Source organism: Lepidochelys kempii, chromosome 1 (genome assembly GCF_965140265.1).
Source record: "Lepidochelys kempii isolate rLepKem1 chromosome 1, rLepKem1.hap2, whole genome shotgun sequence".
In the NCBI taxonomy this organism is placed as follows: domain Eukaryota; kingdom Metazoa; phylum Chordata; order Testudines; family Cheloniidae; genus Lepidochelys; species Lepidochelys kempii.
The window spans coordinates 51,948,155-51,961,749 of record NC_133256.1 but is presented as its reverse complement, the minus strand read 5'-3'; the positions used below and the strand labels follow the sequence as shown (position 1 = coordinate 51,961,749).

General features: G+C 40.8%; 1 protein-coding gene across 2 annotated transcripts in view; it reads left to right on the top strand.

The window, feature by feature from the left end:
• The window catches only part of TRPC4 (transient receptor potential cation channel subfamily C member 4), a 210,054-nt gene that overhangs the window by 176,405 nt on the left and 20,054 nt on the right, over positions 1 to 13,595 (top strand). For both annotated transcript variants that reach the window (XM_073342454.1, XM_073342464.1), the window contains 2 exons: positions 9,910 to 10,223; positions 12,267 to 12,462. In XM_073342454.1, coding sequence (XP_073198555.1) covers positions 9,910 to 10,223; positions 12,267 to 12,462 — 510 coding nt within the window. The remainder of the gene's footprint in view (positions 1 to 9,909; positions 10,224 to 12,266; positions 12,463 to 13,595) is intronic.

Below are 13,595 nucleotides of genomic sequence, written 5' to 3'. Positions count from 1 at the left end.
GGATATCTTAAAGCCTTTTTTGCCCATTCTCCCACCCCAGTGCTAAGTGTGTCTTATGTTCATCTGAGGACCAGGGTCCAGATCCTCAAAAGAGTTAGGTGCCTAAATACCTTTGAAGATCTGGTCTCTTATACCTGTTTATATACCAAAACACAAGTTAAATGTCACATGGTTCTAAATGAATTGTAGTCTCATACATTTTAAGTTCATAAAGGCATGATTCATTTTAAGGGATGTAGCTGCTTCGACTGAGGATTATAAATACAAATAGAGCTATTTATGCTGCAAAACAAAGGATTCTGTTTATATTTTGAAACTACAGTATATTTTGCACTGCTAAGTCAAGTATTACTTCTCTCACTTTGATGTATTACACCCAAGGATGCTTATAATGTTTTATTAAAATGAAGCATGGCTTCCATTACTGTGTGTTTTCAGCTGCATAAGAGATTGCACACAGCTGATGTCACTAAATAAGTGGCTCTCACCCATTAGCATGAAATGCTATGTAATTCTATCACTTTGGGGGCAGAGGTGATATTCAGAGTGCAATTCTATCCTGAAAAGTGACTCTAAATATAAACTACATTTATTGTCTCAATCATTTCCACATTGAATCTACTCTGCTAATTAGTACAAGGATGGGTTTTTTCCCATAAATATGCTTCAAACACTGGGATGCTTAGCCCATCTCTCTGGCACTGTAAAATGGTTTTGACCATTTTATATATTATATTTGGCCAATTCCGAAAATCAGACATTCACTTTCACTGGAGTATTAACTGCACAGTAAGAAAAAATATATTTTCTGTGCTCCAGTTTCATTGTTGTTTAACATCTTTTGGCTGATTATTCTGTTTTTCTCTATTGGTTCTCTGAAATGTACAGTACAAATTGTGACATACATGTCCTAATAACAATAATTTGAATTTATGTAGTACCTTTCATCGAAGAATTTCAAAGCATTTTACAGAGGTAGGAAAAATATTTATCCCTTTACTATAGATGAGGAAACTGAGATACCAAGAGTCATACGTGATTTGCTTAAGGTCAGACAGATGGTCAATAGCAGAGCTGCAACTATCATAGAATCATAGTATCATAGAATATCAGGGTTGGAAGGGACCTCAGGAGGTCATTTAGTCCAACCCCGTGCTTAAAGCAGGACCAATCCCCAACTAAATCATCCCAGCCAGGGCTTTGTCAAGCCTGACCTTAAAAACCTCTAACGAAGGAGATTCCACCACCTCCCTGGGTAACCTATTCCAGTGCTTCACCACCCTCCTAGTGAAAAAGTTTTTCCTTATATCCAGCCTAAACCTCCCCCACTGCAACTTGAGACCATTACTCCTTGTCCTGTCATCTGCTCCCACTGAGAACAGTCTAGATCAGTGGCTCCCTAACTTGTTCCGCTGCTTGTGCAGGGAAAGCCCCTGGCAGGCCAGGCAGGTTTGTTTACCTGCTGCGTCCGCAGGTTAGGCTTCGCAGACCAATGGGAGCTGCTGGAAGCAGTGCAGGCTGAGGGATGTACTGGCCGCTGCTTCCAGTAGCTCCCATTGGCCTGGAGCAGTGAACCGCGGCCACTGGGAGCCACAATTGGCCGAACCTGCGGATGTGGCAGGTAAACAAACTGGCCCGGCCCGCCAGGGACTTTCCCTTCACAAGCGGTGGAACAAGCTTGGGAACCACTGGTCTAGATCCATCCTCTTTGGTACCCCCTTTCAGGTAGTTGAAAGCAGCTATCAAATCCCCCCTCATTATTCTCTTTTGCAGACTAAATAATCCCAGTTCTCTCAGCCTCTCCTCATAAGTCATGTGCTCCAGCCCCGTAATCATTTTTGTTGCCCTCCGCTGGACTCTTTCCAATTTTTCCACATCCTTGCTGTAGTGTGGGGACCAAAACTGGACACAGTACTCCAGATGAGGCCTCAACAATGTCGAATAGAGGGGAACAATCACGTCCCTCGATCTGCTGGCAATGATCTTACTTATACAGCCCAAAATGCCGTTAGCCTTCTTGGCAACAAGGGCACATTGTTGACTCATATCCAGCTTCTCATCCACTGTAACCCCTAGGTCCTTTTCTGCAGAACTGCTGCGTAGCCACTCGGTCCCTAGAATGTAGCAGTGCATGGGATTCTTCCATGCTAAGTGCAGGACTCTGCACTTGTCCTTGTTGAACCTCATCAGATTTCTTTTGGCCCAATCCTCTAATTTGTCTAGGCCTCCTGTATCCTATCCCTACCCTCCAGTGTATCTACCACTCCTCCCAGTTTAGTGTCATCTGCAAACTTGCTGAGGGCGCAATCCACACCATCCTCCAGATCATTAATGAAGATATTGAACAAAACTGGCCCCAGGACTGACCCTTGGGGCACTCCACTTGATACCGGCTGCCAACTAGACATGGAGCCATTGATCACTACCTGTTGAGCCCGACAATCTAGCCAGCTTTCTATCCACCTTATAGTCCATTCATCCAGCCCATACTTCTTTAACTTGCTGGCAAGAATACTGTGGGAGACCGTGTCAAAAGCTTTGCTAAATTCAAGGAACAACCCATCCACTGCTTTCCTCTCATCCACAGAGCCAGTTATCTCATCATATGAGGCAAATTAGGTTAGTCAGGCATGACTTGTCCTTGGTGAATCCATGCTGACTGTTCCTGATCACTTTCCTCTCCTCCACTAGAACGAGGTCTCCTTATTCTCCTTTTTATAACAACTTGACCACACTGTCTCTCCTTAGAATCATATGATAATTTTGGTATTTATTGTTTCTGCTCTAGAGAGTAAAAAGTAATTATCTGGCCACCTTCCCAATGCTTACAACTGACTTGGATGTTAATCTTGTGTATGGTTATCTGTGAATAATCATCAAGAACTGTTATTTCATATTCCTTTGGCATCATTAACATACATGATAAATTTGCTTTGAAGTTCTAGTCTTTACATAGTTCTAATCTGTCCATATTTTGCTTTCTTCCGTTTTCCATAGGTGTGGACTATGCAATTCTGCTATGTATTAAGTATTTATTAAGTAAATGTCTGCCTTTGCAATGTGCCAAAGGGTTGTGTGTGGGCTAGAAGTGGAGTGCAGAAACTCTAAATTCTTACAATATGAGCAACCCAAGAAATCAAATCTCATGCTTCATCAGAGGTTGGTCAGTTTAAGATGATGACCTGTTAGGAACCCTCCACAGAGAGCCTGATCCAAAGCCCACTGAAGTCAGGCCCATGCACTGTGGAATTACAGAATCAAAGCTCTGCATTACCCAGATGTCAGGATAAATTTGTGTTTTTACCTTCTTTGAATTACTGAATATAAGCCATTGCTGTAATCAAGATAAAATACTTGATGTATCTATGATCTTCTCTTGTACGGGAAATCTCATGTTCCTGTAGTCACTTCATATTACTCAATGTCTCATGACTCTATATCGACATACTATCAAACAGCCATCTCATATCCTAATTCTTTTTATGACCCTATAGTGTGCAAATGAACTAAAGTGAGTTAATATACTAAATATACACATACTGTTTTTGAGAAAACTATTGAATGAGCAATTTACAGAAGGCCAGTGGAGGTAGGAAGTTTTGACTGGGTTGGTTTGGTCTCTTTGTAGTAAGGATATTTTTTGGCCTTGTTATTAAGCAAGTCCATTTTCAGTCCTATCATGGTCTGTCTTTATCTAAGATGCAGTTTATATTCAGTTTCAATATAAAATTACTGCAGACACAAATTATAAAATTACAGTGCACACAAAGAAATATGTTAACTCTTAGATTTGCTGAGGGCCTAGAGAACTCTTACATTTGATATACAGTGAAATGCCTAATTGCACTCCATGAACATTTGCAGATTTCAGTCATAATGATTAGGAAGGAGAATGATACAGCAATACAAATTGGAATTTGCAGTTTAAATAACAGATTATAATCAGAATATTTTGAGGCACCTTGTAACACCTGAGAAATAAAGAAGGAATGTCCAAAGACATAATTTATGGAGAAAACAGCCACTTGTGGTTCATAAAAAACTAACAAAAATGAAATAAATATTAGCATCTTTAGAGCAGCCCATTTGCTAATATTTCTTTCACTAGTTTTTTTTAATGGGCTGTTTTCTCCATAAATGATCTGTTTTCCCTTTTCTCTTTCACTTCTTAGGAGTTACTGAGCTCCTGAGTAAATGTGCTTATTATAACCTGTCTCTCAAACTATAGGTATCAATTTCTTCTAGTATCTTTTTCATTCCATGGCCTGAAAATGCAGTTATTCTCTTCTGCTCTTATTAATATTCCTTCTGCCTTTGACCTGGTCAGTGAATCTCATTCCTCCTCCTTTTTCTCCTCTTGATATCTGTGATTCTGTGCTCTCTTGGTTCTTCTCTTTCCTTGACAAATAGTATGTCAGCAGTTTCATCCATAGTTCTTCATCTTTCCTTGCTTCCCAATGTAACCCTTCTGCCAGGCGAAGCCAGCAGCAACCTGGGCCGGATTTCTTTCCATTGATACAAAACAGAACCATCTCAAGCCCCCACCCAGTAACTTGGGGAAATTACACACACACCTGGGGACTTCTGAGAGGCAATACTTCCCCACTTGCAAGCACAGAGTCTGAGTGTAGAAAAGAAACTTTTAATAAAAGGAGGGAAGTAACTCAGCATTAATTTGGGGAAACACCGCAAACAGGCTTCATAAACCATGAGCAAAAGACCCACCCAGAAGTAAGTTGGGCAGTGTCCTTTTCCCCTCAGGTTCTTAAATCCAGCAACCCAAAAGTCCCTTTAGCGTGCCCATTCCTTCTCTGCTCCCAACTCATAGTTGCTATCTTTGGTCAGTGCAGACCCAGAGTTCAGAGGTGCATCTGCAGAGTTCACCTGCCACCCTGGGTGGAGGTAAGGAGGCACCTTACTCACTCTGCTTCTTAGGCACTCGTCTGCCAACCTTCTCTGCCAGCACCCCTGCTGGCTGCTCGCTGCGCCTCTCCGCCTCACCAGCCACTCATTTGCCAGCCGACTGTCAGTCATCTTCTGCAGCCACCTGCCTCTCTCCTGTGACCTCTGCACATCAGTCTCTTAGTGATTTTCAGCTCTTTGCAGGCTGGGCAGAAACACTGTCCCATCTCAAGTGATTTCAGCTCTGACTGAGCATTTAAAATAACCAAAGAGGCTCCCAAGGAAGCCTATTTAGCTCTTTCTTTGAACACTGGGGAGGAACAGGTCAAAGCAGTCTGGGGACTCCTAGGGAGAGGCCACACACCCCCTGGGTGGGACATCTGTCCCCATCCCTCTTACTTTCACAGGGCTCTGGCATTCGAGCCCCAGGCTTAACGAGGTCCTTTCAGCAGAAGGTGACTCCCCTCATTTGGGGCAGGGTAAGCACAGTCCTGCTTCCTTGTATTCCTACAATAATTACAACATTTTGGTAACAGCATTTAATTCCCCCTGCATTCAGTACTAAAGTGATTTGTAACCCAACACCAGCCAAAGTTGATTACTTTGAGCAAAACATCGCTCTATTTGCTGGATGTCTAAGCAGACCAGGAGCAAACTGTATTTACATTAAACACACCCAAAGTCTCTCCTCCTCCCAGCTAGCTGTCAGGGAAGAATTCATTCCCTGCTTACACCTAACTTGTTGGCATCATTAGTTTCTGTTCTCAATCCCTTCTATACATCTTCCTCTTGACATCATCTGCTCCCCAGTTTCAACTACTACATTTATGTGGATCATTCCCAAACCTACATCTCCACTCTTCACCTCCTTCATTATGTTTTAATCTTGTAACTCCAAGTGTCCTTCTGACATCGTCAGCCTCTCAAATCATATCTCTCCAAAATAATATTTACCATTCTTCCTTCTCTATCACTTCACATTTCTGACCATATAACAGATTCACAATCTCCTAGTCATTTTCAATTCTCTTCTTCCTAGTTCTCCTTTTAAAAATCAACAAAATCCATCCTTTCACATAATCTCCACTACTAAAATATTTGTCCATATATCGGTCATATTTTCCTTCAGTTCTCTTCTCTGCTCACCCTTGTTCTCAACTCTCCACCATCCAATCTATCCAAACCTTTGTAGTTAAAGTAATCTTCCTCTCCTACTTCCCTGGCCCCATTATACCCCTTGTGAATCCTTTCAATGACTTCAGGTCTGTTAGCATATCCAAGTTCCTAGCCATCCCCTTCAAGTCACTACAACCTCCTCTCCCTAATGACATCTTTGTTTTTATTTGTTCACTACTTTTCTTCTCTCTAAATTCCTTCCAAGCCTCTCTTCTCACTTCTCAGTCTTCTCCGCTACATGCCTTCATTTATGATATCCCCTGCACTTGGCAGGTTTCCTGTTCTCTCCCTCTTTCTCCATCAACAAATGCTCAATCAGATCATGTCATCTCTTCAGTACATGGACAGTTTCTTATTATATCTTTATAAAAGTGCCATGTAAGTTTACGGTGATGTCTAAATTATGCTATATTATAATAATATTCAGAAAAGTCACTGTGAAAAGGACAAGGAGCAGTTGCTCCTTTATTCTGTCAGTAACTTCCATATTAAATTTTCTCAGTTTGCAAGTCATTTTTTTTTTGGGCTGCTAGCACTGCAAACTCAGCCATGACGCTGCAGCACAAGGTGTGCTCTTTCTGCCACTTACGTCATCACCAGTAATAAGGATTCTACAATCAGAATTGAACTGATGATTTGGTTAACGATGCATGAGGCAGAATAACATCTGTCCGGTTCTTGCACAGCTGTATTGGCTCCACCATGCTAGCAGTAATAAAAGCTTGATTTTACGAGGAAGGTCACTAGAGTAAGGAACACGGTTTTGTGACTAGGGCACTGGCTGGGGACTCCAACAGGGCTGGCTCCCCTTCAGAGCTCAGTCATAGACTTTCTGTGTGACTCTGGTTAAGTCACTTTTTCTCTCCTGTGTGTCAGTAAAAGGCGGATAATAGCACTTCCCTACCTCCAGGAGATGAATCCACTAATGATTGTTGGGTGCTCAAGTGCTGTGGTATTGAGGGCCATATAAGCACCAAGATAGATATGACTTGACACAAAGGGAGCAAATGTAGCTTGTGTCTGTTGGACTTAGACTTTAGTAGTAGTAATAATAATAATAATACCTATTTCTTATATTGCACTTTTCATCAATTAATCTCAAAGCACTCTATGAGCTTTAAAGTATTTATCCTTACAACATCCCTTTAGGGAAGTATTATTATCCCTGTAAGCACTTCAGTAGGGATTATGGGCTAGCTTCACATTGCCATGCCTTTTACACATGTAGGGAAGTATTATTATCCCTGTAAGCACTTCAGTAGGGATTATGGGCTAGCTTCACATTGCCATGCCTTTTACACATGTAGAAAATCACTGGGATTCACAAAGCCTACGTCTGACAGCTAGTTTCTTTATACAATGACTAGGGAGAGAGAGGTGCCTCAGAGTGGGATTCACAAAAGCCAGCACACTAGGCATCTTCTCTCCTAATCTAGCCAATGGGATATGCGGAAGAGAGGGATGTGTCCTAAACTCGCCCCCCCCCCCAGAAGTTTGGCACCTAAGTTAGGCTGAAGGGAGGCATCTCCCTCTGCTTGGGATTCTCCATGGCGAACCCTCTCTTGGTAGTGGGCACCCATGTGGTTTTTGCAAGAAGTCAGAGGGAGAGAAGAAGAAGACCTCCCTCTTAACTTTTAGCCCAGTGATTAGGGTACACACCTTGGCTGTGGGAGGCTCCTGATTCAAGTCTCCACTCCCATAGAGAAGGGAGGGGAAGGGATTTGACCTGGTTCTGCCACCTTTAAGGTGTGTGTCCTCACTACTGGGCTGATGTGATGCTCTCGCCTGTTGAAGCTATTCCACTGCAGCTACATCATTAATGTTTTAGGACAAATGTTTTATTTAAAATCCATTGCCATGAGAAAGTTACATTAACTGTGTTGTGGGGGATTTTTGTCCTGCTAGTGCATTCACAAATTAAGAACAATTCTTTGTTTGAGACAAAAAAAACCTTTATTTAACTAGCAAATTGAAATAACTAGCAAGAGTCTCATTCAGTGTGAGCCTATATGCCATTTTCACATGAGGATCAATGTGGAGTGGTCATCACATACAAATTCACTGCATTCTCCACATTGCTTGTGGCTCTTCTGGCCACCTTACCATGGCAAATATGGCAGTGTAGCCAAGGGACAAAATAATAGAGCAACACATCTGGAATACATTTGTACCTCACATACATTTTTGATACAGAAAAATGTTTTTTATGCTAAAATAAAAAAAATTCACATGTGCCTAGGTGAAAATGTCCTAAAACCACATATTTGGAGGGCCACCAGTTCTTTAGTTATCACAACATATATGCTTATGGGATACAACTTTACCCCATGAATATAGAGTTAAAAAAAGTCATTGGACAATGGGATACTGGATCTCCCACCTCTCCCAAGTGAGTGCCCTCAGCACGAGGCTACAGAATTATTCTCATGCTTGCTTGTTCTTTCTCTCACTGTGACCCAATGACTCTTTCATCATTTATCCACATGGAACAGTTTCAACAGGAGAGACTGAGGGAACCTCACCTCAGGCTCTCCCATAGCTCAGTGGTTAGGGCATATAGCTGAGAGATAGCAGACTCCAGTTCACCTCCCTTCTCCCTCTCAATCGGAGTGGGAACTTGAGTTGGTCAGGTCCCACACCCCAGGTGTGTAGACTGAGGTACAAGTTCTGAGGGAGGTCCTCTTTCCCCCACTGGGTGTTCTATGCGATCTCGCCTACCGGATCAGACCCCCATAGGCAAACTCTGAGCATGCTTACCAGATCAGGCCCCACAGTTCCAATGCCTTTCTTCCTCTGGTTCATGCATTGCTTTGGGGCTAAAAAGTCCAGATACCTGGCCTGAGGTAGCAGTGTGTATGCGCAGAGGCAGAAACATAAGTGCCTATGGAGATTTTACTGAGAAAATGTAGATATCAAGTGAATTTAGATGCCTACAGTGTTTTGGGAGCAGCTGAACAGAGGTTTTGTGAATCCCACTGGGCCTTATTCTGGGATCTAGGTTCCTAAAGTGGTAGTTAGCTGCATAAGTCCTTTTGTGAATTTAGTCCTGTGTCTTCAGAAATGTTCTGTACAGCACAGAGCATATTAAGGATACTCAATAGATAACTGATAAAAATTACAGAATAGTATTTAGAAAGGTTTTATTTTAAAATGCATTTCAACTTCATGGAACCTGTTGCTAGGCTTGGAATGTTAAAGGTTCCTGATTACAAGGATCAGACTGACTGAAAATGAGGTAAGTAAACAATTAGGCATGGCTCAAAGGGAGAACAAATAGATATTGTCATTGTTTTAATACTGGAGATTAAATGACATTGTTATTCTTTATCTACTGTATAGCAACTTTTCAGTGATTATCAGGCCTTGATCTATCAAATGCTTATATATTGAGTCCTTATTCATTTGAGTCATTTCATTGACTTTGCAGGATCCAGCACCCACTTTCTACATTTTGAGAAAGCCAGACCTTCATAAATTTGCTAAATACAATTACAGTGTGTACTACTTTTCTACAGTCTGTCACAGACAGTTACAAAAAGACCAGACATGTAATCCTTTCACTGCATCAAAATCATAACAAAATACAAAAAGACTAGTATAAATTATCCTTCAGATGAAGTTCTGGATAAGGACAAACACACAAGCCATATTTGTTCTAATATTAAGATTATAAACTCCTTTGAAGAGACAAACCAGACACAGTACATTCCAAAAAGGGCTAATTTTTGTTGTATTGGTGCCTGATTAAAATGGCTCAACAAAAAAACTGAACAACTTTGGTTTCTGTATGAAAACAAAAGTATAACTTTCTCTTTTCTGTTTTTTTTCCAGTATAGTGGGTTTCTCTCACGACAAAGCTGGGATATGTGGCACCCCACATTGGTGGCTGAGGCATTGTTTGCTATTGCGAACATCTTTAGTTCCCTGCGCTTGATCTCATTATTTACTGCAAATTCTCACCTGGGACCTCTGCAAATATCTCTAGGAAGAATGTTACTGGACATTTTAAAGTTTCTATTCATATACTGTCTTGTGCTGCTAGCTTTTGCAAATGGGTTGAACCAGCTGTACTTCTATTATGAAACAAATGAACCCAACAGCTGCAAAGGAATACGGTGTGAAAAGCAGAATAATGCATTTTCAACGTAAGTGGCATATCTACTTTTCATTTCATACGTGCAATATTTTACTGCTTAGACTGGCTCAGACTGTAAGCTGTTTGGGGCAGAGATGTCTTTTGTTCAGCATTTGTACAGCATCTAGCACAGTGGCGTCCTGGTCCATGACTGTCTCTAGATCATACAATACAAATTATTAATAATAATTAATTAATTAATAACTACAGCACTTTATGATAATGTATGGGCTATGCTAGAAAGACGTCCACAGAATTAACTTAAAAGGTTATCAGCTAAAATGAGATAATAGTGTAATTTTGGCAATAAAATACTGATCTGGCTCCAAAAAACCGTAAATTTAACCTGATAAGAGTTTGCTTCTACAGGCAAATGTTGCTGTGGTTTTCTTCTATTTCTGTTTGTTAAGATTAAAGTGGCATCTTCTGAACAACTCCAGTTTTCAAAAATGTCAGGATTGTGTGTGGATAAATTGGATGGACAAGGTTCCATGGAAGCAGGACAAGGGAAAAAATCAGCCCAGGCTGCCAGGAAGCCTGAGCGCAAGGCCCCCTTCAATTGAATTTTTTGTAAATGTTCAATCTCTACATTCTCACTTTTGTCTTACAGGCTAAATAGTAATGAATTTCAGTTATTTATTTTCCTTCACTTTGAAAGTCAGTGATTTTAGTTTAGCTATATCAAGTGACAAGTTTAGTGCTCAATCTGTATTAAATGCATTTTAATTCTCTCCTTGAACTTTCATCTTCCACACTGAATCAAATTTCTGATACAAACAGCTGTTACCACCTGAGTTCTGTAAATCATATTTAGCTACTCACCTACATTTAAATTGTGCCAAGAGCACTTCCCCACCAGGGTGACGTTGAGGGAGGCAATGATAACTAGGCTGTCTCCCCTGGGGATCTGAAGAGGGGTGCTGGCAGTGGTTATGGACATAGAAGGGGTTGTCTAGTCAGGCTATGGTGGCTCCTGCTTCTTCAGTGCATGAGAAATTGCCAGCAGGGGAGTTTAGTGGTGCATTCTGTCTATGCCTTTACAAGAACTGCAGAAAGACATGCTGCACTCCTTAGAGGTACCCAGGTCCCAATTCTCCACTTACTTGCACCAGATTTACACATCTGTAACTCCAGAGTCCAGTACAGTTACTCCTGACTTGCACTGGTATAAAAGAGAGGAGAATCAGGCCCTAGGACTTGCATAGACATAGTGTAAAGCCTTGCTCCACACTGCCCAGGAGCATAGGGCTGATCAGGGCTCAAAATAATAATTTGTAGTGTATTAGCACAACTTTGTGTTACAAAGAAGTGATATTATTTCAAACTGTTTAGCTCCTACAGATCTGTTTCAAAGATGGCACCTTGTTATTTGACATTCTAGCTGCTGTGCTAGCCGTATCTCTAAGGGGATGTTTTATAATTTAACTGTAGATGCACAATGTCATTTTGTGATTGTCTGCTTTATCTTTGAATTTCTGAGCTCTTTACTAAACAAAATGTATGCATGGGAATGCCCCTAGAATTATACAGCTCCGTTTATCTAGAAGACTCTCAAAGCACACTATCAGTTGAATATACAAACTGTTTACTGATACAAACAAATCATTTTAATCCACTGCTGCTGCTTCTTTCATGTGGCACACCCACTGCTGAAATTCAGTCACCAAATTAATTTAGAGGTCCAGTTCTGGCCCACTGATGTTAAGGCAACACTCCCATTGACCCCAATGGGATCAACTTTAGGCATGTGAGCCAAAAAATTTCAAGTGTAGGTATCTATATTTAAATAACTGGCCTGATTTTCAGAGGTGCTGAGCACTGAATTGAATAGAATCAGCCATTTACTGAAGGGCCTATTTATGTATTTAGATGCCTGGCTTTAAGGACTCAAGTTTGGAGAGTTTACCAAAATTTCCCTGGGAAATTACATACTTCTGTGTATATTGGGGAAAATCCTGTCCTCTGCTATCACAAAGGGCTTTGGCTGTGCATGTGGGGAAAGATTTGGGTATATATGTATATTTGCTGCTGTTATTATCTATTTATTTTTCAGGTTATTTGAAACACTACAGTCATTATTCTGGTCTATATTTGGTCTCATCAATCTGTATGTGACCAATGTAAAAGCACGACATGAGTTTACTGAGTTTGTTGGGGCCACCATGTTTGGAACCTATAATGTCATCTCGCTGGTTGTTCTACTCAACATGTTAATAGCCATGATGAATAACTCTTACCAGCTCATTGCTGTAAGTTATTTCTCCTTATTAAATCACTTGTAATGAGTGCTTTTTCCAGCATTAAATCCCATTTAAATATAGAATATGGGGACACATTCTCTGATGTCTTCTAGTTCCTTTGCACTGCCCTTCAGGCACAAACAGACTAGAAAACTGCTGGATTTGGCCAGATGAGAATTCTCCCAGAATTCTGAATGGTGCAAAGCTGCTCCTGATACAGCAGTTGTGTTGTGGGAGGGGCAGGGTGTATCAGGGTTGCTATCGATTGGCATAGGTTAGTGCAGACTGTTCTAGCCAGGGTCTGCCCTGAGAATCAGGAATCTGCAACAGGCTAGTTGCATATTTTCTATTTAACACTCAAGATTGATTAAGTTTTAAAAGGCTATTTTCCAAACTTCAAGCCAAATCAATGGTTAGTACTATATACAGTGATTCTTACAGAGCATAAAGATAAAATTAATGGGAACTGGTTGTCCAAATTCCTTAGGCAACTTTGAAAATTTCAGCCATTGGGACAAACATAAATGTAGATGTAGGAATGATCCTTCATTCCTTGCTCAAGCAAAGCACCCATTCACTTTAAAGAGAGATTTGCTTAAGTAGGTATAGCAGGATCTGGTGCATCTTCAGACCAGCACATCTAGAGGGTTTAAAATATTTACTTCCCCACCTTCAGTGCTCTAAGACTCTCTGCAAATGCTAATCCCTTGCAGGAGAGAGTGCAGTAACAGAAACTGGTGTAGTTTCACGAAGTGACGACTTTACACATTGCACAGGCTTTCCTACTAACAGTGAATGCAAAGATGTAGTGGTATCTGATTTGATGACATATAGGCAAGCTGCAGTAGAGGCCTTGGACTTTTCTTGCATTGTTCCTGTTTTTTCATTTAATGAAAACTGTCTCTTTATACTAATCAGAACTTTGGGGGTTTTTTTTATATATCTTAACACTCATTAAATAGATTGATCCTTGGCAGATGCAGTCATGACTAGAACTGTGTGAAGAATATAAATGCCACTTCGGAAAGGATTTCAGAATTTGGTTTTGATCTGATTAGGAATGAAATCAGAAATTTTTGAAATTCTCTGTGAAAGAAAATTTTGAAAGAATCATTTTGTTTCAATTTTGACTCTTTAAAAAT